The sequence below is a fragment of the Narcine bancroftii genome, chromosome 9 (genome assembly GCF_036971445.1).
Source record: "Narcine bancroftii isolate sNarBan1 chromosome 9, sNarBan1.hap1, whole genome shotgun sequence".
In the NCBI taxonomy this organism is placed as follows: domain Eukaryota; kingdom Metazoa; phylum Chordata; class Chondrichthyes; order Torpediniformes; family Narcinidae; genus Narcine; species Narcine bancroftii.
The window spans coordinates 120,814,832-120,838,836 of record NC_091477.1 but is presented as its reverse complement, the minus strand read 5'-3'; the positions used below and the strand labels follow the sequence as shown (position 1 = coordinate 120,838,836).

The 24,005-nt window shown below is 45.9% G+C and overlaps 1 protein-coding gene across 1 annotated transcript in view; it reads left to right on the top strand.

The window, feature by feature from the left end:
- LOC138742736 (segment polarity protein dishevelled homolog DVL-3-like) overlaps nt 1–23,545 on the top strand; it is an 88,834-nt gene extending 65,289 nt beyond the window's left edge. The window contains exons 9-15 of the mRNA XM_069897542.1: nt 1,006–1,082; nt 2,198–2,265; nt 5,584–5,733; nt 10,180–10,311; nt 13,494–13,661; nt 17,092–17,310; nt 21,388–23,545. Of these exons, the coding sequence (XP_069753643.1) occupies nt 1,006–1,082; nt 2,198–2,265; nt 5,584–5,733; nt 10,180–10,311; nt 13,494–13,661; nt 17,092–17,310; nt 21,388–21,836 (1,263 nt within the window). The 3' untranslated portion in view covers nt 21,837–23,545. The remainder of the gene's footprint in view (nt 1–1,005; nt 1,083–2,197; nt 2,266–5,583; nt 5,734–10,179; nt 10,312–13,493; nt 13,662–17,091; nt 17,311–21,387) is intronic.
- Nucleotides 23,546–24,005: the final 460 nt, after the last annotated feature.

The window sequence follows — 24,005 nt, the reverse complement described above, 5'->3', positions numbered from 1 at the left end:
CCTGACAGAACGTAGGGGGGGAGGTGAAGAGAGTGTGGCTGGGGTTGGATGAGTCTTTTAATATGCTTGCTGCTTTTTCAATTCAGAGGGAGGTATAGGTGGAGCCGATGGAGGGGAGAGGTGTGTGTGTCGTGATCCGAGCCACAGTCACAGCCCCACACATCCAAGCACATTCATAATCAAACCACCCTAAGGGAATGCCAGTCACAGCCAGCCTACCAGGATGCTGGAGACGATTCTGGCTTTTCCTTGAATCAAGAAAGTTGACCTCTGAAACAATGTCAGGACCATCCACTGGCTTGCGTCCCAGGGTGAGAGGACACACGAGAAGATATTCAGCGGAAGAGTTGTAAAGAACGAGAAGAAAACAGATTAAAATAAATGAGAGCAGAAAAGTGTTAAGGTGATCTGCAGGGCATGTTTTTTTTAAACCAGGGTTTTGAATGCCTGCAGCACGCTGCCAAGAGTAGTGAGTGGAAGAAGATACAGTAAAAACGTGCAAGAGACTGTGAGATAGACATGTGAATTTACAGGGAATGCAGGGTTATGGAATCATGTGGAGGCAGAAGAGTTGTCATTTAATTTGGACATCCTGTTCAGTGAAAACATTGTGGGCCGAATGGCCTGTTCTTGTGCTGCACCAAACACTATCCTAAATAAAATTTAGTGAGCTTGACAAGGGAAGATGCAGTTCCCTCTGGATGAAGTGCCAAGAACCATTTGAATGGTGGGGACAATGGGTTAGTCGAGAGTTAAGGGGATATATAATTCAGGTAGGTTTGTATGTCTTTGGAATTTATTAGAAGCATTTATGAAATTTACAGACTTGTGGAAATTAGGCAGAAATACTGTTAGTTTTATTTATGGTACTGAGGTACAGTGCAAAAACGTAGTTTTGCGTGCTATTCAGACCACTCTGGGAATGAGTTAGGGTGTTGATGGTGGAAGTGCTTTGAGTGAGTGCATGGCCTATTCCTGATCAGCCTTTTTTTTTAATCATCGCAGGTTAACGACATCAACTTTGAGAACATGAGCAACGATGACGCGGTCAGGGTTCTGAGAGAAATTGTGCACAAACCCGGGTAAGAGAAAGAAGAGCCCCTCGTGGGTGCTGAGGTAGACTCAGTCGGGAGTTTTAACCTTCGAGTGGTTGGCAGCACTTTCCCCTGAGCGTTGGAAGGCCGTGGGTCCAGAACCCACGTATTCCCGGCTAACGTTCCAAGTGGAGTGCTCGGGATAGGCTGCTCTTGAAAGGCGTTGCCAGGATTGGAGAACATGTCGTGTGAAGCAAGGTTGACAGAGCCAAGGCTTTTCTCTTTGGAGCAAAGAAGGATGAGAGGCAAGCTTATGAGGGGGATAGATAGAGTGGGCGGCCAACAATTTTTCCCTGAGGCAACAATAGGAAATACCAGAGGACATTGGATGGAGGTAAGTGGTGGAATATTTAGGGGAAATGTCAGAGGTAAGTTTTTAACTCCGAGAGTAGAGGGTGCCTGGAATGCATTGCCTTCCAATGGAGGCTGGAACAATAGGGATATTTAAAAGACTCTTAGGCTGGCACATGGATGCAAGGAAAATAGAGGGTTATGGGTGTGAGGTAGGGAAGGTTTGTGTTGAATAGGTTTATATAGTTTGGCACAACATCTGTGCTGTAATGTTCTATGAAACAGCTGGCAAGAAAGCAAACCAAGTGAAACCATAGCGTACACTTGCAAAACAGAGAAGGTTCTCCCTGATGACCTTCGAACTAATATTTGGTTAGTGTTAATTAAAATAGTCTCTGATCATTGCTGCTTTAGGAACCTTCCTGCTCAACGAATTGGCCAGCTCATTCCTACATTACAACAAGGAGCGCACCCATGGGTTCTAAACCACTTTGCCGGTTATGAAGCTTCTATAAAATACACATTCTTCCAATTCTTTGAGCAGTTTCAGGAACAAGCCATTAACCAAGAGAGTGAGCCACGCTCTGGTCCAGCAGATTTATGTTATTCTCCCCCAGAAGAAGGATATTTTTGTTTTTAAGATAGCCCAGTCCTACACAACACATCAGCCTCAGGGAGGCAGTTCTAAAAGAAACATGCTGAAATCGTTTTGTTTCATTTATCTGTTTAGCGTTTGGAGTCTTGAACTGTTGTTTTTTTTTCATGCCCTGGGTGTGTATACGTTCTAAGTTCTTTTCTGTTCTCTTCCCAAGGCCCATCACGCTGACCGTTGCCAAATGTTGGGACCCAACTCCTCGTGCTTGTTTCACTCTTCCCAGGAGTAAGTTGCTCCCACGAGTTGTACATTGGTCTTGAAGGAGAATAATCGGACAAAAAGAAACCAAATAGGAACAGGATGGGATTACCTTTTCGTATCTGTGGGCAGTTTATTTTTCCCATTATAAATGGTCCTTTAAGAATTGACTATGTAAACTTACCATGCTGTAACTAAAATAAAAACACACAGAATTGCTGGAGGAACTCACCAGGTCTCGCAGCGGCCATAGGAGGTTAAAGATATATAGCCAACGTTTTGGGCCTGAGCTCATTGTCAAGGTGACTAAATCTTCCTTTGGTTGGGTGGGCAAACAGCACTATTTGACAAGACAGTTCAGCAGTAATGCTTCTGTGATCATTGTGAGGCCAGGAACTTACAATGGGAACAATACTGTCTGCTTGTCCGTACTACCTGTGGAATGTTCAGATCCATTTGTTTCTTGGTTCCTCGCCCCTTGCTAACTTTCCATTTGTAAAGATGATGTGGTATCTTCTTGAAATGTCCTCTTAAATAGATAGCCACAGCTTCAAAACACCTCAGAATATCCTGAGAAACTCTGGAATCTAATACTTCCCTCATTGAAGCCCACGTGACCATGTCAGTTTTTACAGCATTGACGTCATTCCCCACTTGTTTTCCCACAATTTGTTCTCCCTCAAATCTGCCCGATTGTCCTACCTCTTAATGGAAAAATAGGAAAAAAAAACTTCCCAATGTAGAAAATCTGAAATAAAAACAGAAAATGCTGATTTTACAAACTCCATAGGTCAGGCAGCACCTGTGGAACAAAGAAGAGTCAGTGATTCAGGAATGATGAGAGATTTTTATAAGAACATCAGGAGCTGGAGACGGCCAGCCAGCCCGCCATTCAGTGAGATCATGGCTGCTCTGGCTGTGGACTCAGGCCCACTTAGCTGCCTGTTCCCCGTAACTCTTAAACCCCCTAAGATTCCAAAATTTATCTATCTATCTCTGCCTTAAGTGCATTCAACAAGGCAGCCTCCGTGGGGACTTTTATGCTTGGAGGTCCAACAATTCTGTACCCTCTGGGAGTACCAGTTCCTTCTCATCTCTGTCTTACATCTACTCCCTCAAATGTTAATGCCATGCCCCCGAGTTCGTATACCAGCCAGAGGAAATAACCTCTCTGCTTCTACCTTATGTACCCCTTCCATAATATTACATGCCTCAGAAGGATCTCCCCTCATCTCTCTAAACTTGAATGTCCAGTCCCAGGCTTCTCAATTGCTTGAAAAAAAAACCTCCATGCTTTCACTTGTGAATCCCTTTCATTATTTTATGTGTCGCTGTAAGATTTCCCCTCATCTTTCTAAACTTGAATGATTCTAGTCCCAGGCTACTCAGTCTCTCGTTATGAACTAACCCCTTCATTTCAGGAATCAACCTAGTGAATCACCTCCACACTGTGTTCCCATCATTTTATGTCTTTATTTTGTGACTTCCCTACCACCGGTTACACACGAGGTCCCTTTCAGCCGCCAATTAACCTATTAGGTACTTTTGGGTGGTGTGAGGAAATAATCTGTTGGAGAGAGAGAGGGGGGGGGGGACTTGTAAACTCCACACAGACAGCAACCAAGGACAAATAAACTGGTTCACTGGAGCTTTGCAGCAGCTCAGTACCTGCATTCGAGTATAGAAAGTCAAAGCAAAACAGCTGGGGATAAAAAAAACTATTTCATTCACCAAGCTGAATTGGGGGGATAAAGCCTATTGGTTTGGCTGTAACTCCAGTTCTCCACCAATGTGGCGACATTTCACTGCCCACTGAGCTGCTTCAGCAAGAACTGTTCGAAGGAATTGATTGGAGGGACTATCACATCTAACTACTCTTTGCCAATCTGAGAAACAGCCATATTATCCCAAATCTTTGCCATCGATTGGTCAGCCAATCCTCTAATTAGTTCAATTATATTTCCCTCTATCCTCTATGCTTGTTATATCCTCAAAAAAAATCCTCCAGTAATTAGTTATACGTGACCTGCCCTCCCTGGATCCATGTAACGCCTGGCTGATGGAATAATTTCTATCTGATACCTTGCCCCCCACCTCAGTGCATCCTTGTCTTATGCAAGACTTTTGTGTGGCACTCTATCGATTGGCTCCTGGAAATCTAAGACTTCTCCAGATCTCAGAATCTGCCATTCTCTTGGGTGTCGCACCACTTCCACAACTATCTCTGGTCACCCAGAGGTGGCATTGTGAAACCGACAGGGTACTGGGCTTTAGGAAATTACAGTGAAGGAGAATAGTTCCATGCCAATTAACATAATGAGGCCAAGTTCGACACAGAAGCCATTGGTTTCCCACTGTAGGAAGAATGGGCTGAAACTGGAGAAGGAAGGAGATAAAAGGCAGGTAATGATAGTCCAAGTGAAACACAAAGCCTGCAGACGCTGCTTTTGTAGTAAAGTCACAGAAATGCTGGAGGACCTCTGCAGGTCTCACAGAGTCCATAGGAGGTAAAGATATTTGACCAATGTTTTGGGCCTGAGACCTTGAGGAAGGGCTCAGGCCTGAAACGTCGGTAATGTATCTTTACCTGTGGTGGATGCTGCGAGTCCTGCAGTTTCCTCCAGCATTTTGGTGTAATGAATAGTCCACTTGGTTTCACATCCGTAGTTGGGGAAAATGCTTGAAGCTACGATTAAGGAGAAAATAGCAAGACATCAGGTCCAAATTGTTCCATCAGGATCCAAGAAGAGGGGGTCACTGGAGTTTTTTTGAGGCTATAACAAGCACAGTGGATTTAGTTCATTATCTCCCCTCCCCCTTCCCTGCTGTAATATTCTGGTCTGTTCAATTCTCCCAGTCTTTTAAGTGATTTTTGTACCTCATTATGTTTGACTGTCTCCTCCATCTCTACTCCCATGAGGTCCCCTTCTCCACCTTCTGTTAACTCTTGTAAATAGTTTCAGAATTGTTGGTCATTATGATAACCAGTAAAATATCCCAGTTTATTACCAGATGTTAATAATACAATTTGGATGAAGGTAATTTATCGTGCACGTTTGGAGATGTCCAGGACACTCACACAAACTCAGACGCTCGCAGACAGAAAACTCAATCATACAGTACATGCGAACACACCGAACAGGTGAATTCACCGAACACACACATCCCACAAAAGCACACCTGAACACAAATAAACACACACATGCACATGTGCAGATCCATGCACATACATCACTGGCGCATGCACTAACTGAGTGATTCACTCAGAACAGTTTAAGATCAGTAGGAGCCCTTGATTCTGGTGAAGAGGTCGGGGCAGCACTAACGCCTCCTTGTTCCCTTTAGGTGAGCCCATCCGGCCCATTGACCCGGCAGCCTGGGTGTCTCACACAGCGGCCATGACTGGAGCCTATCAGCCTTATGGTATGAGCCCATCCATGAGCAACATCACTTCCACCAGCTCTTCCATCACCAGCTCCATCCCAGAAACCGAACGTAAGTTCCTCCTGTACGTGACCATTGACTCTGTCTGCCATTGCACTGCACGAAGCTGCTCCGCTTATCATTTCCTTTCTCATTCATGTGTGTCTGCTTGCATGCAGAGGGTTACAGTGCTTTTCACATCTGCAGTACAGAAAGGTTCCATTTTATAATATCTCGCCTTTCAGTCGTCTCTTAGCAAGGGATAAGCTGGTTTAAAAGCTTTGTTAATTGGCACAATTTTTTTTTGGAGATACAGCGTGGCACCAAGCCCTTCCGGTCCATGACCCCGGAATGCCCAGATACACCCATGTGACAAATTAACCTACTAACCCCATATGTCTTTGGAACGTGGGAGGAAACCAGAGCACCTGGAGGAAACCCACGCAGACACAGAGAACATACAAGCTCTTCACAAACAGTGCCGGATTTGAACCCAGGTTGCTGCTGTTCTGCTACTCGTGCTCCCCAAATTATTTTTTTGTTGGTCAGGGGCATAGCTCATGCCAGTGCTAAGTATAAACTCGAAACTCAAACCAATTTATGGAGCCAGGAGAATTTACCCAAATGAAGCCAGGGGGAGATGAGGAGTTGCACAGGACCTGGGAATGCATGAGTAACGTGACCGTGAGTTCTGAAATCAAATTACAGTAAAATCCCCACTATCTGGAATTCAAGCAACCGGAAAGAAAATCACAGAAAATAAAAAGGTAAAATATACGAAAGTTTAAAATTGGTGCCCGTCGGCCGACAGTTAGTCGATCATGCAATCTCAGGCAACCGGAAAATTCACTTATCTGACATCTACCAATCCCCATAGGTGCCAGATACCAGGGGGGGGGTTTTACTGTATATGGATTATCAAAGAAAATCTATTGCCATGTGAACATTGACATAGCTCCCCGATTTCATTGGTATAAATACTAGCATAAGTTCATGAGCATTCAAACAAGAAAGTCCAGTAAAAATCTGGAGTTGCCATTCCCAAAGTTTTGTTGGTCAATTGTCCATTCCTAAACTGAGATTTCCTTCGGCTGGTTCAATTTGGCAAGTTATGGAGGTGAGGCCAACAACCGTCTGCAATATCCATCGATAATTTGCAGGAGGGTTTCCAGGTTTGATGACAACATTAAAAAGAGTGGAAAAGCAAGTTGTGCGGAGGACACACAGTCTGCAGAGAGATTGGGCAAGGATCTGGCAGATGGGCTACAACGTCAGTCAATGTGAGGTCATCCACTTTGGAAAGAAAGATAGTCAATTGGAAAGTCCGGTGGGGACAAGTGAATACACAAAAGGAGAAACTCAGCAGGTCACACAGCATTGATAGGAAGTAAAAGATAACCAGCGTTTCGAAGGGCTCAGTTTCTCCAGAACTTTCATGTGTTGTAAGAAATCTGACGATTATTTAAATTGTGAAATATTGTAGAGAGCTTGGGCATGAATCACAGAGGTTAGTTTGCAGGACCAGCAGAAGGCAAATGGGATGTTGGTCTTCATTGCCAGAGGGATTGAATTTAAAAGCAGGGAGGTTCTGCTACGACTGCACGGGGTCCTGGTGAGGCTGCTCCTGGAGTACTGTACTCTGTGCATTTCTGGCCTCCTTACTTGAGGAGGCATATACCAGCTTTGGAGGCGGTGCAGAGGTGGTTCACCTTGTTGATGGCAGAAGTGAAGGAAAGGTTGAATAGCCTTGAACTGTACTCATTGGAGTTTCAGTTATTGAAATATGTACAATTAGAAAAGAATAAATAAGATAGAAGCAGGATGGTGGTTTCCACTGGCAGATGAGAATAGAGCTGGGGGACACAACTTCAGGATTTGAGAGACTGATGAGAAGGAACTGCTTCTCCCAGACACTGGGGATTCTGGAATTCTCTGCCCAATGAAGCAGTAGAGGCTACTTCATTGAATGCATTTAATACAGAGATTGATTTTGAAAAATATTAAAGGTTATGGGAAACAGGTGGGTAAATGGAGCTGAATCCATAGCCAGATCAGCTATGATTTTATTAAATGACAGAGCAAGTTCAACGGACCAAATGGCCAATATCTGCTCTTGTTTCCAATGTTCTTAAGACTGTGAGTAGAGTTAGAATGGGGCAAAATGTGGTAAATCTGTTCATCAATGATTGAGGAGTGGGGTCATCTCAAAGACCAACACGATCTCAGACAGTGGCTTCCCAGGCACTGAAGTCACTGAATTTTATAAAATGTTGCAGGTTACTAAACATGTTTCCTGGAATTAGATTAAGGGGTATAATGATTGAAGGTTGTTAGATATTAAGGTTTAGAAAGGGTCATTGTGTTTGGGGATCGGAGGGCTGGAGTCAGATCTTAAAAATTCAAGTAGTTTCTTGGGTTGTGAACTACAGCAAGGAGTGTAAGAAGTTTGAAACCACTTCCATAGACTGAAAGTTGTTAATTTTAAATCTGAGATTAATAAACATTTGTTAACCAGAGCCATTAAGATATATCAGCGAAGACAGACAAAATGATTAGCCTTGGTTGAGTTATGAGGGGAATAAGAGATCCTGTAGACGAGGGAAGTGGACGAATCCCCACTCATCTCAGGCAACTTTAATAGCAACTGCAGGAAAGGCGATGGTTGTTGGGAGTACAAGAGGTCCGGTGGAGGCCGGTTTGAGAGTGCAATGGTTGCTTGTCTGGGGATGGTTACCATGGCTTTAGAGGGTACTCCCACCGGGACTGATTGGCGACCATGGACTGACTACTTGTGCTGGATTCCCACCCACCTGGAGTGGCAGGAAGCCGCTGGGATTGATTCTGATTTGCCAGTTACATTAAAATGCCTGAAACCCAGTGTTGGCCGTTGTCACGAATTAATCCTGTCACTTTGCTTTTACTTATGTGGTTTCCTGTGAATTTTTTAATTGGCCTCATCCTGGCAATCGATGAGGTCAAGGACAGTCCTATCTGTGAAGGGATGATTGAAATGGTTGCCTGCTAGGAGTTCAACCTACGACCCGCAAACAGAGTGTAGGTGTTCAATAAAGTGGTCACCCGGATGGTGTTTGGTGTCAAGGAGGCCACACTGACTGCAGTGACATGAATGTAAAGCTCTGCCTCACCTGGGAGGAATTTTGTGGCCTTAGATGGAAGCAAGGGGGGGGGGGGGGGGGGAGAGATGTAGGGGCAGGTTCTGCACTTCCTGTGATTGCGAGTAGACTGGGGCATCTGGCAGAGTATTTTCCCTGCGAAAGGCGGAGCTGGCTACCCAGTGACACACGCACGCAAGCGCTGACGTCACTGGAATAAACAGGTCAATCATTTTCAAATCGCCCGTGGACGCGACTTAGGTAAGTTTAACTGGGTTCCGATGGATTGACCCGGTTGGACCCTTCCAAACTGCAGTGGATCTGGGGTGCTAACCGGACAATTTATCTAGTTAAACCCATTTTACACAGCAGTTTGAAAGGGTCTATTGATAGTTGCTCTCTGCTCTACATGGTAGAATTGGTTGTGGTGCTCTTAGCCGAGACTCCTTAAGTTTATCATTTATTGTCATACGTGAGAATGATGTATCTATGCAATGATAGTCTTGCTTATTGCAAATTCCTGGTTACATTAATCACACGAGTACTGATTTAAATATAAATAAACACATAGATTGAATAGAGAAAGAAAGAGAAAAGATAAATGTTGACAGCTGGCAGTGGAGAAATTGTGCTGAGTCAGTGGTACAGATAGATCTTTTGGTGGTCCTTCAGTAGTTTAGGGCTAGGGTAGTATGGGGAGGTTCAAGAGCCTGATAGCTGTTCTTGAATCCAGAGGTGCTGGTCTTCAGTTTCTGTACCTTCTGCCCAAATGTAGCAGCGAGAAGAGGTTGTGACCAGGGTGATGGGGGTCCTTTATGATGTTGGCTGCCTCAGGACACAGCGCCTCGCATGAATGTCTTCAGTGGACAGGAGGTCGGAGCCACTTCCTGCAGCCTTCTGCAATCCTGGGCACTCAAGGCACCAAACCCGGCTGAGTTGCAGCCAGTCAGAGTACTTTCCACAGTGCACCTGGAGACCTTTGATAGAGAATTCGACTTGCCAATTTTATTCTGTTTCGTATATAGTTAAGGAAGGTATGAAAAATCCAAGATAGATAAAACCAAGAAAGCAGTAAATCCGTACTTGGTCCCAAGGGAAGGACATGCAGCAGAAATGTTCCACTTGCCTTAATTTCGGGTAAGGTTCCCGAAGCAATGGTTCCAAGTATGTGTCTCTGGTCTGTGGGCAACAGCGGCACCTTGTGGCAATGGATTTGAATGACTTTTATCTTCCAACCCAGTTTGTGAATTTGTGTTAGTGTTCCACTGAATCCTGGGTGAGCTGTAAAATATGCAGAAATCAATAACTCTTCCCGTAAATAAAGTAGCCTCCCCAAGGATGGTTCTTTCTCTTGCTGCTAGTACCATTTAAATTGGGATTGACTTGTGCTCTTTTCTTTCCCCAGGGTTCGATGATTTCCATTTATCGATTCACAGTGATATTGTCACCATTGTCAAAGCCATGGCATCTCCGGAATCAGGCCTGGAAGTCCGTGACAGGATGTGGCTTAAAATAACCATCCCAAATGCCTTTATTGGTATGTGTTAGGCAGTCAGGGAGCTGGTCAGCTCTTTGGGGTCCGAAGCGGGGGTGTGACTGTATGATCAGGAAACACTGGAAGGGGAAGATTCACCACCACCGGAGGTTCACTCCCCCACATCCCATGCAACCACCTCGGTTATCGCTCCTCAGTCAGCCAGCGTTAAAAGCAGATTTAAGCAGATGGGGGAAGCTGGAGGAACCCAGTGGCTCAGGCAGCAACCATGGGTAGAAAGGGCCAGTCAGCATTTTGTGCCGGGACCTTTTATCAAGGCTACAGTAGGAGGGGACGATATCAAGTATATCGAAGTGGGAACAGAAGCAAAAAAAGGGTGGGTGAGGAGAAGGAGGAGCTGCGGCAAGCCAAATTTAGGGGAGGTGGAGAGGCTGATAGACCACTGGGGAAGGGGGAAGTTAAAGTGAGAAATAAAGACAAGAGTAGGTAAGGGAGAGATAGAAACTGTGGAAGCAGAGAGAGGTGAGGGTTATCTAAAATGTGAAAATTCGATGTTCATGCTGGTGGGTTTGAGGCTGTCCAGGAGCAGTGTGATGTGTGGTTCCTCAAGATTGCATTTGGACTCACCCTGACAATGAATGAGGACGGACATGCCTGTGTGGGAACAGTGGAAGAGATGCAAATGGTTAACCTCTGGGAGATCCAGCATGGACCCACGGACAGACTGTAGGTGCTCAGAATTTGCCACGCCAGCTGCACCAAATGGAGCAGATTAGGCCAAATTTGGAGTTCTTGTGCAGCTTTGGTAACCTAACCTCAGGAAGAATGTCAATAAGGTTGAATTAGTGCAGAGGAGATATACAAGGATGTTTCCAGGACAGGAACTGCGTTAATGGGAAAGGTTATTCAGGGACACTTATTTTGTACATTATTTATTACTGAATATTTATTTTTTCTGTATTACACAATCAGTTTATTTATATTTCTCTCTTTTGCATACATAGATCACTACAGCACAGTACAAGCCCTTTGGCCCTCAATGTTGTGCCAGCCTATATATGTCTACCAAAAAAATTGAAACCCTCCCTCTCTCATCGCCTTTAGTTTTTCTTTCATCCATCTAAGGGATTCTTAAATGCCCCTAATGTTCGTATCTTCTTTTGATTACATTTTTTTTGCATTACCAATAAGTTGAAACTCTGGCCACAGAAAAAATAATTTCAGGGTTGTGCCCTGACAATAAATCTGAACTTTGTGGTTAAAGAGGTTCAGACTTTATTCTCTGGAGCATAGAAGAAGTGGGGGTGGGGGGTGGGGGGAGATTTGATAGGTATGCAAAATAGTGATGGGTACAGAGTAAATCCAAGCAGGTTTTTTCCTCTGAGGGTAGGTGAGGTTAAAAACCAGAGGGCATGGTAAAAGGGGAAAGGTTTAGGGGGAACATCTTCACACAGAAAGTGTTGAGAGTGTGAAACGAGCTGGCAGATGAAGTGGTGAATGTGGGCTCAATTTTGACATTTAAGAAATATATATCAGGTACATGGACAGTATAGGTATGGAGGGATATGAACTGGGTGTAGGATAGTGGGACATGGCAGAATCATAGTTCAGCGCATACTAGAAGGGCCGAAGGGCATGTTTCAGTGCTATTGTGTTCTATCATTCAGTGGTTCTATTAGGTTGGACAATAAGCCATTAGTGTTCTGCCTCACCTGGATGGTCTGTGACCCTGGATGGATTGGAGGGGAGGATCTTAATAGCAGGTTCCAGAAGCCAGGTTCATACCCCCTCAAGTTCAGTGTAAAGGGTGACCTACTCGCAGGGTTTTAAACAACTCGAGAGTTTGGGAAAGAGATGAGAAAAGTTTCACCCATTGGTGTGAATCCAGAACGAGGCAGCTTGAAATTAAAATTAAATCCAGGGAGAATTAAATTCAGGGGTGACGTGAAGATAGCAAACTCCCTTCCATCAGTAGATGTTCAAAAGTGGAGTTTGCTAGGTTTTTTTTTAAGCTGGGGTGTTTTCTGAGGTGTGACGATGGTGGAAAGTGATGACCAATCGCTACCCATTGAATGGCACAACAGTCTTTCTCTGTTTCTTATCTGGAAAACGCCTGCCCCCAGGGAGGCATTGTGGGAGAAGTGAATTTGAAGTGAAGGTTCTCGAAGAAAGGTCCTTCACTAAAGCTTGTTCCATTTGTCCATTGTTGTCTTGATGAAGAGTTCTGACCCAAATCGTCAGCCATTCTTTTTCTCCCACCGACGCTGCTCACTCAACCCACTGAGTTCCTCCAGCAGATTGTGCTGAGCTCCCTTTGTCCAAGCTGAGATGTCTCCACCTTTGGCTGGTTTTATCCAGATTTCCAATGGCTGCAGAATTTTATCATTACACCTGTTAAAAATGTATATCCTCAAGAAGAAATACAGTGAATCGGCTTTTTTGAGTTCACATTTTCATGGAAGTAACTCGTTGGGGTTGAATATTTTTGGTGAAGGAAGTCCTGAAGGGAAAGTCCATTATGATTTTCAGCAAAACTCACTCTGCTGGAGGAAAAGCAAGTTGAGCAGCAGTAGTGAGAGAGGGCGGAGGGGATAGAGGCAGTGCGAGGACCAGGATGGGAAGGGACGGACAACTGGGGATTGGTGAACCGGGGAGGGGTGAAGACGACAGACAGGCTGGAAGGCTGATGCAGTTGATTGGCAGGTGCTCGACAAAGGGGTCAAGAGGCAAAGTAGATAATGGGGGTCAGGCGGAGGAAGATGAGTTGACCGGGGTGGGGTTGGAGATGGCTAAAGGTGGGAGGTGGTGATAAATGAGATGAAGGCTACTTGGAAGAGGGTGGAACCAGAAGGAGAGAAGAATGAATGGGAAGTTGGGTGGGGGTGTGTGGTGGGGCAGGGGACAAAATGTAGGGGAGGGGAGCAAACAGTGGATATAGCTCAGGAGAGAGGACTCATTATTTGAAATTAGAAAATTCAATTTTCGTCCCAGTTTAAGAGTGAGAAAGGGACAAAATTGCAGGTTTATGGAGAAAAGGCACTGAGCTTAATTCCTTCAAAGTGTCCTTCATATTTCACCACACCCTGCACTTCTCCAGCTGCACGTGACTATGGGTTGATTTATCTGGATAGCATTGCTCTGTATCTCAGCACACTCAAGACGGTAAACAGTTCAATTCAACGAGTTGGTATAGAAAGATGGGCTGAATGTCTGCATCTTTGCAGGTTCTGACGTCGTTGACTGGCTGTACAATCACGTTGAAGGTTTTCCTGACCGACGGGAGGCCCGGAAATACACCAGCAATCTGCTTAAAGCCGGCTACATCCGACACACCGTGAACAAGATCACCTTCTCGGAGCAGTGTTACTACATCTTCGGCGACCTGTGTGGAAGTGAGTCACTTCATTGTCCTGGTGTGATGGTCCCCCAAACTACTCCCCATCCCGTCCACCTCTGCTGCAGCACGGCCAGCTGGTTGCGGTATCACTGGGGTGCATGCAGACACAGTCTGAGGCATGTACATGGTGCATCCACTGTGTGCGTCCTTGGGAATGCACAACACGAACAGTTCTGGGTCTGTATGTAGTGAGCGACCCTGGGTATGCAGACTGTGAACAGGGTCTGCATGTAGTGTACATGTGGTGAGGAACTCTGGGTATGTGCAATTTCTGGGTCTGCTTATTGTGTTTGCGCAATGAGCAGCCCTGGGTGCGTGCACCATTAAGAATTTTGGATCTGCAGGTAGTGTGTGTACGAGGAGCAGCCCTGGGTGCACGCATTATGTACAGTTCTGCCTCTGCATGTGGTCTTTGCGTTGTGAGCAACCCTGAGTGAATGCACTGTGAGCACCTTACAATGCAGACACTGCAAATGGCCGTAGGTGCACCCTGAGGGCAGTCCTAGGTGTGTGCATAGTGAGCTGACGTGAATGCACACATCATGTGAGGTGCCCCAGGTGTACACAAGTGCATGTTCCATGAGCCATCCTAAGTGTATACAAGAGTATGCTATTGTATGTGCATGTGCTCTACAAGCCACCTTGGTTGTTTACACAATCACGTGCCCTGGGTGTGTACAAGGACAGGCTCTTTAAGCTGTCCTGGCTATAGACCAGCATAAGCCACTTTGAATATAGTTGGACTTTCCCTGAGTACACACACTGTAGTGTTGCAATGGACCAACTGTCCCTTCAAGCTTTGGCCCCAGGTTCTTCCTAGTCATGTGTTCTCTTTTTGTTGGGGAGAATGGGTTGTCCATATCTCTAGCCAATGCCTGGGTTAGGGGCTGATCATTTATCCCTTCCTCTAACAGCACCCATCCCACCTTTCCCCTTCCCATCGCCTGCTGAGGAGGACAGAATCTAGATGAACTGGGAAGGTGGGCCAAGCAATGTCAGGTGGAATTTAAATTGGACAGGTGTGAGGTGATGCTCTTTGCCAGGTTAAACTGGCGAAGGGGTGGGTGGATTGCACGGTGAAAGGTGGGACTCTGGAGAGTGGTGTAGGATAGAAACTTGTGGAGGTGGGTGGTGGGGGTGGGGGAGGAAACACGTACGTAGTTTCATGGAAGTGGCAATGCAAGAAAACGAGACTGGTGAAGAAGTCGATCGACTGTCTTGCCTTCATTAGTCGGAGCATTGAGTACAGGAGCAGGCAGTGGTTTTCAAACTGCCCCCCTAAACTCACATCCCACTTTAAGTAATCCCTATGCCATCAGTGCTCTTAGTAAGGAACTGGTTAAGGTGATATGTGGGTGGGAAGGGAAGGTTGAGAACCACTGCTCTAGACTCAATTGTTACTGAACTATTTTGCTTGAGAAAAATTGAGTTGCCCGTTTCCTTTGGAGTTATGAAACCATGCACATAACGAGTCAACAAGGGACAATTAAAACAGTGGTTTTCAACCTTTTTCTTCCCACCCACATCCCACCTTGAGCAATCCCTTACTAATCACAGAGCACCGATGGCATAGGGATGACTTAAAGTGGGATGTGAGTTTGGGGGGAGGCAGTTTGAAAACCACTGATTTACAGTGAGAGGGGAAAGCTTTGAAAAGGACCTGCTTTACAGAGAGGGTGATGGGTGTGTGGAATGAGCTGCCAGAGGAAGTGGTAGAAACGGGAATCATCATTACGTGGATGAAGGACATAGACCCTTCGGCCCATGATGTTGTGCTGACTTCTATAAGCCTACTCGAAAAACCAAAACCTTCCCTACCTCACACCCATAACCCTCTATTTTTCTTTCATCCATGTGCCTGTCTCAGGGTCTCTTAAATGTCCTAACATTTCCTCCACCACCTCCCCTGATGTCTCCCCTAAACTTTTCTCCCTTCACTTTGTACAGATGTCCTCTGCTGTTTGCTTCTCCTTGCTTGGGTAAAAGGAGCTGGCGCTCTACCTTCTCTATGCCTCATCATTTTGTCGACCTCTATTAAGTCACAGGTTTAGATATGGGCTGAATGCAGGCAAATGGGGCTAACTTGGTCAGCATGGACGTTGGGCCAAAGGGCCTATTCCTGTGCTGTAGAAATATATGCATCTAGCATACCTATGATGTCTCACCTGGTGGAATAGCCTGCCTCTGTTCTTTTTTGCTCGATGTTCTGTATTATATTGGGCGGCATGTGGTTAGCGCAACTCTGTTACAGCCCCAGTGATCGGAATGGGGTTCAAATGTGTGTAAGGAATTTGTACGCTCTCCCCATGTCTGCGTGGGTTTTCCTTGGGGACTCTGGTTTCCTCCCACCCTTCACTTGGTGACTCTGGAGGGACTCTCTTTTGCTTCTCGCTCTCTAACTATAAGAAGCACTTAGGCAATTCCTGCCAGTAGCGAATCTGTCTGCATTGCAGCAGGCAAAAAGGAATTTCATGTAATAGGGGACTGTTTTATTACTATGATAATAAATTAAATCTTGAAACGTACCGGGGTTTGTAGGTCAATTGGATGCAATTGGGCAGCTCGGGTTCGTCGGCCAAAAGGGCCTGTTACCGTGCTGTAGGTCTAAAAAAAATAAAATGGAGGTTGCTCTTCCAGCTACCTTCAGGAGAGAGGGGTCAAGGAGATTGTGGGACAGGGCAGAGATACAGGCCATTGAACTTTGCACACAAGCTCCCATTCACCACAGAATTCTCAACCCCAGAGAATTGTGAAGGCCCGATCACTGCAGGTGCTTCAGGTGGAAGTAGGTCGCTATTGACAGTTGGAGGAATGGAAGGTTGTGAGGAACTGACGCACAGGAATAGTAGAGGCCAGGATCAGATTGAATGGTGGGGTAGGTTTGTGGGGCTGAATGGCCTCCTGCTTCCCCTTTTATGTCCTCTTGCAGCTTCACATTGTCGCGAGGTTCTATTATCTCACTTTTTTGTTCTTTTGTGATAGGCCTCGGTTACCAAAAAGGCAAGGAAAACAGACAGTTATTTGAACTTTATTTTATATTTTAAGATTACATGTAGCAAGAGTTATAGTTCCTCAGCAAACTTAGCTCCAGCTCTGTCTCTCCCTCTCTCTCTCTTCCCTTTTCCCTCAGAGCCAAAATCAATTCTCCCATTTCCTCTTAACATATCTAATTAACATTGTTTGTCTGTTGATCTGTACTCCTTCCCTTCCTATTTTTACCCCTTTATTTTCCCCAGCCCTTAATTCGCCTCGGCTGTTTTGATGATCCTTTTTTCACATAGCTTGAGAAAGGGCTCAGGCCTGAAATGTTGGTTCTAAATCTTTACCTCCTATGGATGCTACAGATCCTCCAGCATTTCTGTGTTTTTGACTACAATCACAGCATCTGCAGATTTTCACGTTTCACTTGCTCCTTGTTCCCACAGATATGGCTAACCTCAGCTTGCACGACCACGACGGATCAAGCGGTGCTTCCGATCAGGACACGCTGGCACCTCTGCCCCACCCGGGAGCGGCACCGTGGCCCATCGCCTTCCCATACCAGTACCCGCCACAGCACCCCTACAACCCCCAGCCACCGGGCTACCACGACGTCACTGGATTTACCTATGCAGGGGGAAGCGCCGGTAGCCAAGCCAGCGAAGGTGAGGGGGCTGTGGGCGTTGTGAGGGGCGGGTGGTCCACCAGACTTGGTCAGCTGACTCCTCAGTAACTCCCTCAGCACAGTAATGTTTCCAACCTGCTTCATGTTCAAGGTTGTTTATAATCTTAATGAACATTTACAATCCGACAAAACAGCTTTTCTCCAGACCACAATGCACAAAAAAAAATCACATAATGTTAAATGAATATTTTGGAATTATTTATCAGGTACAGGATACTGTTCATCAATCTCACAGCCTGTGGGAAGAAACTATTTCCCAGCCTGGCTGTCCTGGTTTTGATGCTCCTGCACCTCCTTCCTGATGGTAGTGGGTCAAAGATACTGCGCACTGGATGAAAAGGGTCCTCAATAATTTTTTGAGCCCGATTTAAGTAACGCTCCTAGTAAATGCCATCAATAGAGGAAAAGGAGACCCCAGTGTTCGCCTCGGCTGTTTTGATGATCCTTTATATTGACTCCCAGTCCAAAGCTTTGCAGCTACCGTCCCACACGCTGATGCAGCCGGACGGGGTTCTCTTAACCGTGCTCTTGTAAAATGTTGTCAAGATGGGGGCCGGTACCTGAAGAAGCGAACGTGCTGATGCGCCTTTCTGATTAGTGAGGTGTTGATGGCCAAGGATTGGTTGTCCGTTATGCGAACAAGTCCTGAACAGCCTGTAACCCAACAGTACGGACACTGAGGTAAAGAAGAAAATCTGCAGAGAGAGACATGGAATAAGTAAACACAGCGTAGAAGCAGGCCCTTCAGCCCAACATACCCATGTCGACCAAAATTATCTACCTACCAGTTTTTGGCCCATATCCTTCTAAACCCATCCTATTTATGTATCTGTCCAATTCTTTCTTAAACGTTGCAGTGGTACCTGCCTCAACCACCTCGTCCAGCAGCCCGTTCTGTACACCCACCACCATCTGTGTAAAATAAAAAGTTATCCTCAATTTCCTGTAAAGTCTCTCCCCCTGCCCCCCAACTCCTGGATACCTATTTCCCCTACTCTGGGTAAAAGATTCTTTACATTCACCTGATCTATTCCTCTCATGGAGCTGGGGTCTAGTGCAGTACATGAAAGTGCTAGAGGAAACATTACTTTACCCTTTACCTCCGATGGATGTTGTGTGCCCTCCTGAGTTTCTCCACCACAGTTAGCGCTGCGGTTAGCACAACACCAGTGATCTGGACTGGGGTTCGAAACCCGTGCTGTCTGTAATAAGTTTCTACGTTCAGCATGGGTTTTCCTCCCACCGTTCGAAAACCTACCTGGGAAGGGGGGGGGGGGGGTTATAGGTTAATTGGGTGTCATAGACTCATGGGCTGATAGGGCCTGTTACCAAATTACATTTAAAAAATTTAAATTTAGCAAGTTTGTGTATTGCATTCAACCTCAGCATCTGATGAACTGTTGGAGGAACTCAGCAGGTCACTCAGCATCCGTAGGAAGTAAAAGATGGTCGACGTTTTGGGCCTGAGCCCTTCCGTCAGGACTAGGCATGATAATTGATTTTTGCAGTTTTGGGTCACTCCTGCCCCATCTGGTTCCACTGTTTCCATCTCTTCTTTATTCACTTCTTTTATCTCTCTCTATCCACGCCCCCCCCCCCCCCCGCCTTAGATGATGCGAGGAGTGTTCCTCATGTCTCTCCCTCTACCTCTCCACATCTCACCCTATTTGTCCTATCGGCCCCTCCCCCTTTCCCCCTTTATGTACAGAATATCATCCCCTTCCCTTCAGGATCCTCACACGAAACGTTGACTGACCATTCTACCCATGTATGCTGTCTGACCTGCTGAGCTCCCCCAGCAATTCTTTGCCTGCTCAAGATCTCAGCATCTACTGCTTTTGTGTTCCTCTGTTGTTTCACACAGGGTTGATACTGCATCATAATAGAGACCAAGAGACCCCCCCCCCCCCCCCCCCCACCCCCGGCCATAGAGATCGACAAGGTGGTGAAGAAGGCATTCAACAGCCTTCCCTCCATCGGTCGGAGCACTGTGTACAGGAAACATTGAGCATGGAATAGCGCAGGAACAGGCCCTTCAGCCCACGTGTGTGCACTGAACATGATGTCCAAATCAAACTAAAACTCTGCTGCTAGCCCATGATAGAAATCCTACCATCCCCTTCATGTTCTTCCCACGGGCAGGGAGAATGCTGAACGACCAAAGGAACTGCTCACACTAACCACCTGAGACTCTCCTATTCACGACAATATTTATTTGTATGGATGAATACTTGTCCTGCATATGTATTGTACGTCTGCATGTGTAGTAAAACCCGACAGTCTGCAGACACTGTGGATGAAGTAAAAACACGACGCTGGAGAAACTCAGCAGGTCAAACAGTGTCCTTTAGCAAAGGTAAAGATTCAGAACCAACGTTTCGGGCTTGAGCCCTTCATCAGGGTATGAGCTTGAGGTCGTCTGTTGCTTGATACCCTGACGAAGGGCTCAAGCCCGAAACGTTGGTTCTGTATTTTTATCTTTGCTATGTAAAGGACACTGTTTGACCTGCTGAGTTTCTCCAGCCTTGTGTTTTTACTTGTCTGTATGTGTGTCATGTCCAGTTGTGTGTCTGCGTGTTTTCCACCAAGGACCGGAGAACACTGTTTTGTTGGGTTGTACTTGTGCGATCAGGTGACGATAAACTTGATTTGATGTTCCATGTGTGGCAAGGAATCACGGTCCAATGATGCACACAGGAGCCTGCAGTCACTGGAGCCAAACACAATTAAGTGGAGGAACTCAGCGGGCTGAGCACCATCCGTGGGAGAGGGAGAATAGTCAGCATGAAGGGGACCAGATCTAAGTATAGTTAATAGGTGCAGGAGAAGCCCATTGAGCCAATTCGACCCTGCTCCATCATTCGATAAGATCATGGCGCTGATGATAAAATGAAGACGATTCTTTTCTACCCACTGACCTTGGTCATGGACTCCACTTACCTGTATTAATTCCCCTGTACTTCAAAAAACTATCCCTGTCTGGGTTAAATACACTCAATAAGGCAGCCTCCTCTTCTTCCCTGGTCAAAGAGTTGCTTAGATTCACTCTTCTCTGGGAGAAGCAGTTCCTCCTCATCTCTGTAACCATACAGTAAAAAAACCCTGGTATCTGGCACCTACGGGGATCGGTAGACCCCAAATGAGTGAATTTTCCGGTTGCTTGAGATTGTGTGTTGTATCATTGGTGAAGTAACGGCGAGGAACTCCAATCTTAAACTTCCATATTTTTTACCTATTTATTTTCCACAATTTTTTTTGCCAGTTGTCCGAGGCTTGCTGGTTGCTTCAACTCTAGATAATGGAGATTTCACTGTATAACCAACATTTGATGATGTATCTTTACCTCCCATAGACGCTGCATGATCTGCTGACTTCCTCCAGCATTTTTCTCTTTTTAGTACAATCACAGCATTTGCAGACTCCTCATCTCTGTCTTAAGTCTGCTCCCCTGAATCATGAGGCTGTATCCCCTAGTTCTAGGTCTCACCAGTCAGTGAAAATAATCGCCCTGTTTCTATATACTCTATTCCTTTCATAATTTTGCCTCATCCTTCTCAACCCCGATGATTAGTCCCTGGTGACACAATCTCTCATAAGATAACCTTTTCATTTCCAGAAGGCCCTTGCATTGGGCCAGCATAGCTGGCTTAGTGATAAGTGCAACACTGTTACAAGCACCTGCAACCCAGGTTCAAATCCGGCGCTGTCTGTAAGGAGTTTGTATGTTCTCCCCGTGTCTGCGTGGATTTCCATAAGCAATCCTGTTTCCTCACACTTTCAGAACATACAGTGGTTTGTAAGTTAATTTGGTGAAATTGGGTGGCGTGGATTTAAATGGTCGAAATCAGTTTGTACCGAGCTTTAAATAAAATTATTTAATTTAAAATTTGATCTCTAATGCTATCCTCAGCACTTCTGTTGAATTTTGCACTACCTGTGGATCTTCAGTATGGGTTGATTTGCCGTATATCACACAAGACAAAGTTTTAGTACCGTGTTTCAGTGCAGGTGACGATGAACAATTCAATTGATTTCACCCTTGTGTTCTGCCCCGCAGGAAGTCGAAGCAGTGGCTCCAATCGCAGTGGGAGCGAGAGACGAGGGGGTAAGGAGAAGGAAGCCAAAGCTGGGGAGGCCAAATCGGGAGGCAGCGGCAGTGAGTCGGACCACACTACGCGGAGCGGCATCCGCCGGGAGCGGGCGACCAGCGAGCGCTCGGCACCCACCAGCGAGCACAGTCACCACAGCAACCTCAGCCATCGGAGCCACCATTCTGTAGCCGCCAGCATCCGTAGTCACCACACGCACCAGTCCTACGGGGCACCGGGCTTGCCGCCACTCTACACCCCTCCCCTAATGATGATGCCCCCGCAGTCAGCCTCGGCACCCCCTGGGGCACCGCCCGTCCGCGACCTGGCCTCGGTTCCCCCCGAACTCACGGCGAGCAGACAGTCTTTCAGAATGGCGATGGGGAACCCCAGTGAGTTCTTTGTGGATGTCATGTGACTTACTTCCCTACATCTCTGTAAAGAAAGCGTCATCTCTTCTGTTGTGCTACTAAAACCTGGACCCCTGTGTGATGGAGCAGCACATTTGGAGTGTGAACAGGATTGTATTTATTCAGCACTAATCTTGCAAGATTTATTGACATAAATTCTTGTTTTGCTTCCCTTATCCACTACCCAGCTACCTTGGCCCATCACACAACTGGACGACATTTCTAAGTGGAAAATACCCTGTTTGTCTGTCTTTTTTAACACCTCTTTAATCTTTTTTTTAAACAAACCAATATTCTGCTTCTGAGAGTTTGTTGCAAGATCAGAAATCAAACTTTAATAATTTCTCTTATTTTCTTTGGAACTAAACCTTTTGTGTGTTTCTTGACTTTAGCAAACGATTATGGGGGTGTTTGATTTCCTCTGATGTCAACTGGTAGGCAGTTGGTTCAGTGAGCTGAAAGGTCATTGGCCGGATTGTGTCAGCCTCTGGGCTTGGCATGGCTGAAAGGTCATTGGCCAGATTGTGTCAGCCTCTGGGCTTGGCATGGCTGAAAGGTCATTGGCCAGATTGTGTCAGCCTCTGGGCTTGGCATGGCTGAAAGGTCATTGGCCGGATTGTGTCAGCCTCTGGGCTTGGCATGGCTGAAAGCTGAAAGGTCATTGGCCAGATTGTGTCAGCCTCTGGGCTTGGCATGGCTGAAAGGTCAGAGGCTGGATTGTGTCAGCCTCCGGGCTTGGCATGGCTGAAAGCTGAAAGGTCATTGGCCAGATTGTGTCAGCCTCTGGGCTTGGCATGGCTGAAAGGTCATTGGCCGGATTGTGTCAGCCTCTGGGCTTGGCATGGCTGAAAGCTGAAAGGTCATTGGCCGGATTGTGTCAGCCTTGGCATGGCTGAAAGCTGAAAGGTCATTGGCCGGATTGTGTCAGCCTCTGGGCTTGGCATGGCTGAAAGCTGAAAGGTCATTGGCCGGATTGTGTCAGCCTTGGCATGGTTGAAAGCTGAAAGGTCATTGGCCAGATTGTGTCAGCCTTGGCATGGCTGCCAACTTTGTTTTTAACTGTCTAGTCACCGGACAGAAGGGAAAAAGTGGGCAGACCCAGACAGCAAGGAGGAGCATGGAAGAGTTGGCTGATTTTTCTTGCATTAAACTTGATCATTAAGTGTATGATCATGAATTGCTTCGTAAACTCCTTCAACGAGACACCGCAAGCCTTATATTTCACGTAGAAACAAACAAAAAAAAAAGCTGTCCAACAATGAAATCATTCAGTAGAACGTCTGATGTTTGTGTTTTGTGTAACTCCTCCTCTCATGAGTTTCATGGCTTGAGTTTTGTGGGCAGTGAAAGCAATTTGGATCAAAGCGCACATCAACCCCCTTCATTCCCCCCACCCTCGTCTGTTCCCACCCATCCCTCCCATTTGATAAAATCGGTACCTAACGATCAATGAAACCTCAAAACAGTCAGAGCAGCAGAGCTAGCGAGATGATGGAATCGGATCCCTCAGGAACAACCCACAGAGTCTCAAGTGTGGAGAGCAAAGACTCCATGAGACAGTGAAGGGCAGCTGCACTAGAATCTCACAAACCTCATCCACTCATTGAATCATAAATTGAATCAGAGAAAATATAACATGGAGCTGAGATGTGACCCTGAATGATGGTTTTGTAGATGACAGTTTCATTGTATACTTTAATAAAACAGTTCTAGATGATTTCTTCACAGCAACTCATTTGGTTACTTGGAAGAGAGTTACACATCTGTTTTCTATTGTCTTAACGGGGAAGACCATTCTGTATGGTCTTGGCTACTGCAGTGAAAGTCAAGACACCTGCATTTACCATTAAAACTGACTTTTGATCCCATTTCAGAATGTGCCCTGATCTGTACACTCAGATGATGCTATTTCTCTAATGTTTGTACATTGCCACCAAAAGACCTATCTGTTAGTTCTGCTTTATCAATGGATTTATGTTCCCCATTGTACAAACCTCCATCAGGCCTCCCCTCAGCCTCCAACAATCCGACTTTGTCCCCTATGGTTCACATCTGCTAAACCAGGCAACGCCCTAGTAAGCCTCTTCTGCGCCCATTCTTTCTTTTTCAATCTTTTTATTGGTTTTTGATTATTAAAAAAAAAATCACATGCACAGATACATAATGTTCAGGTAACA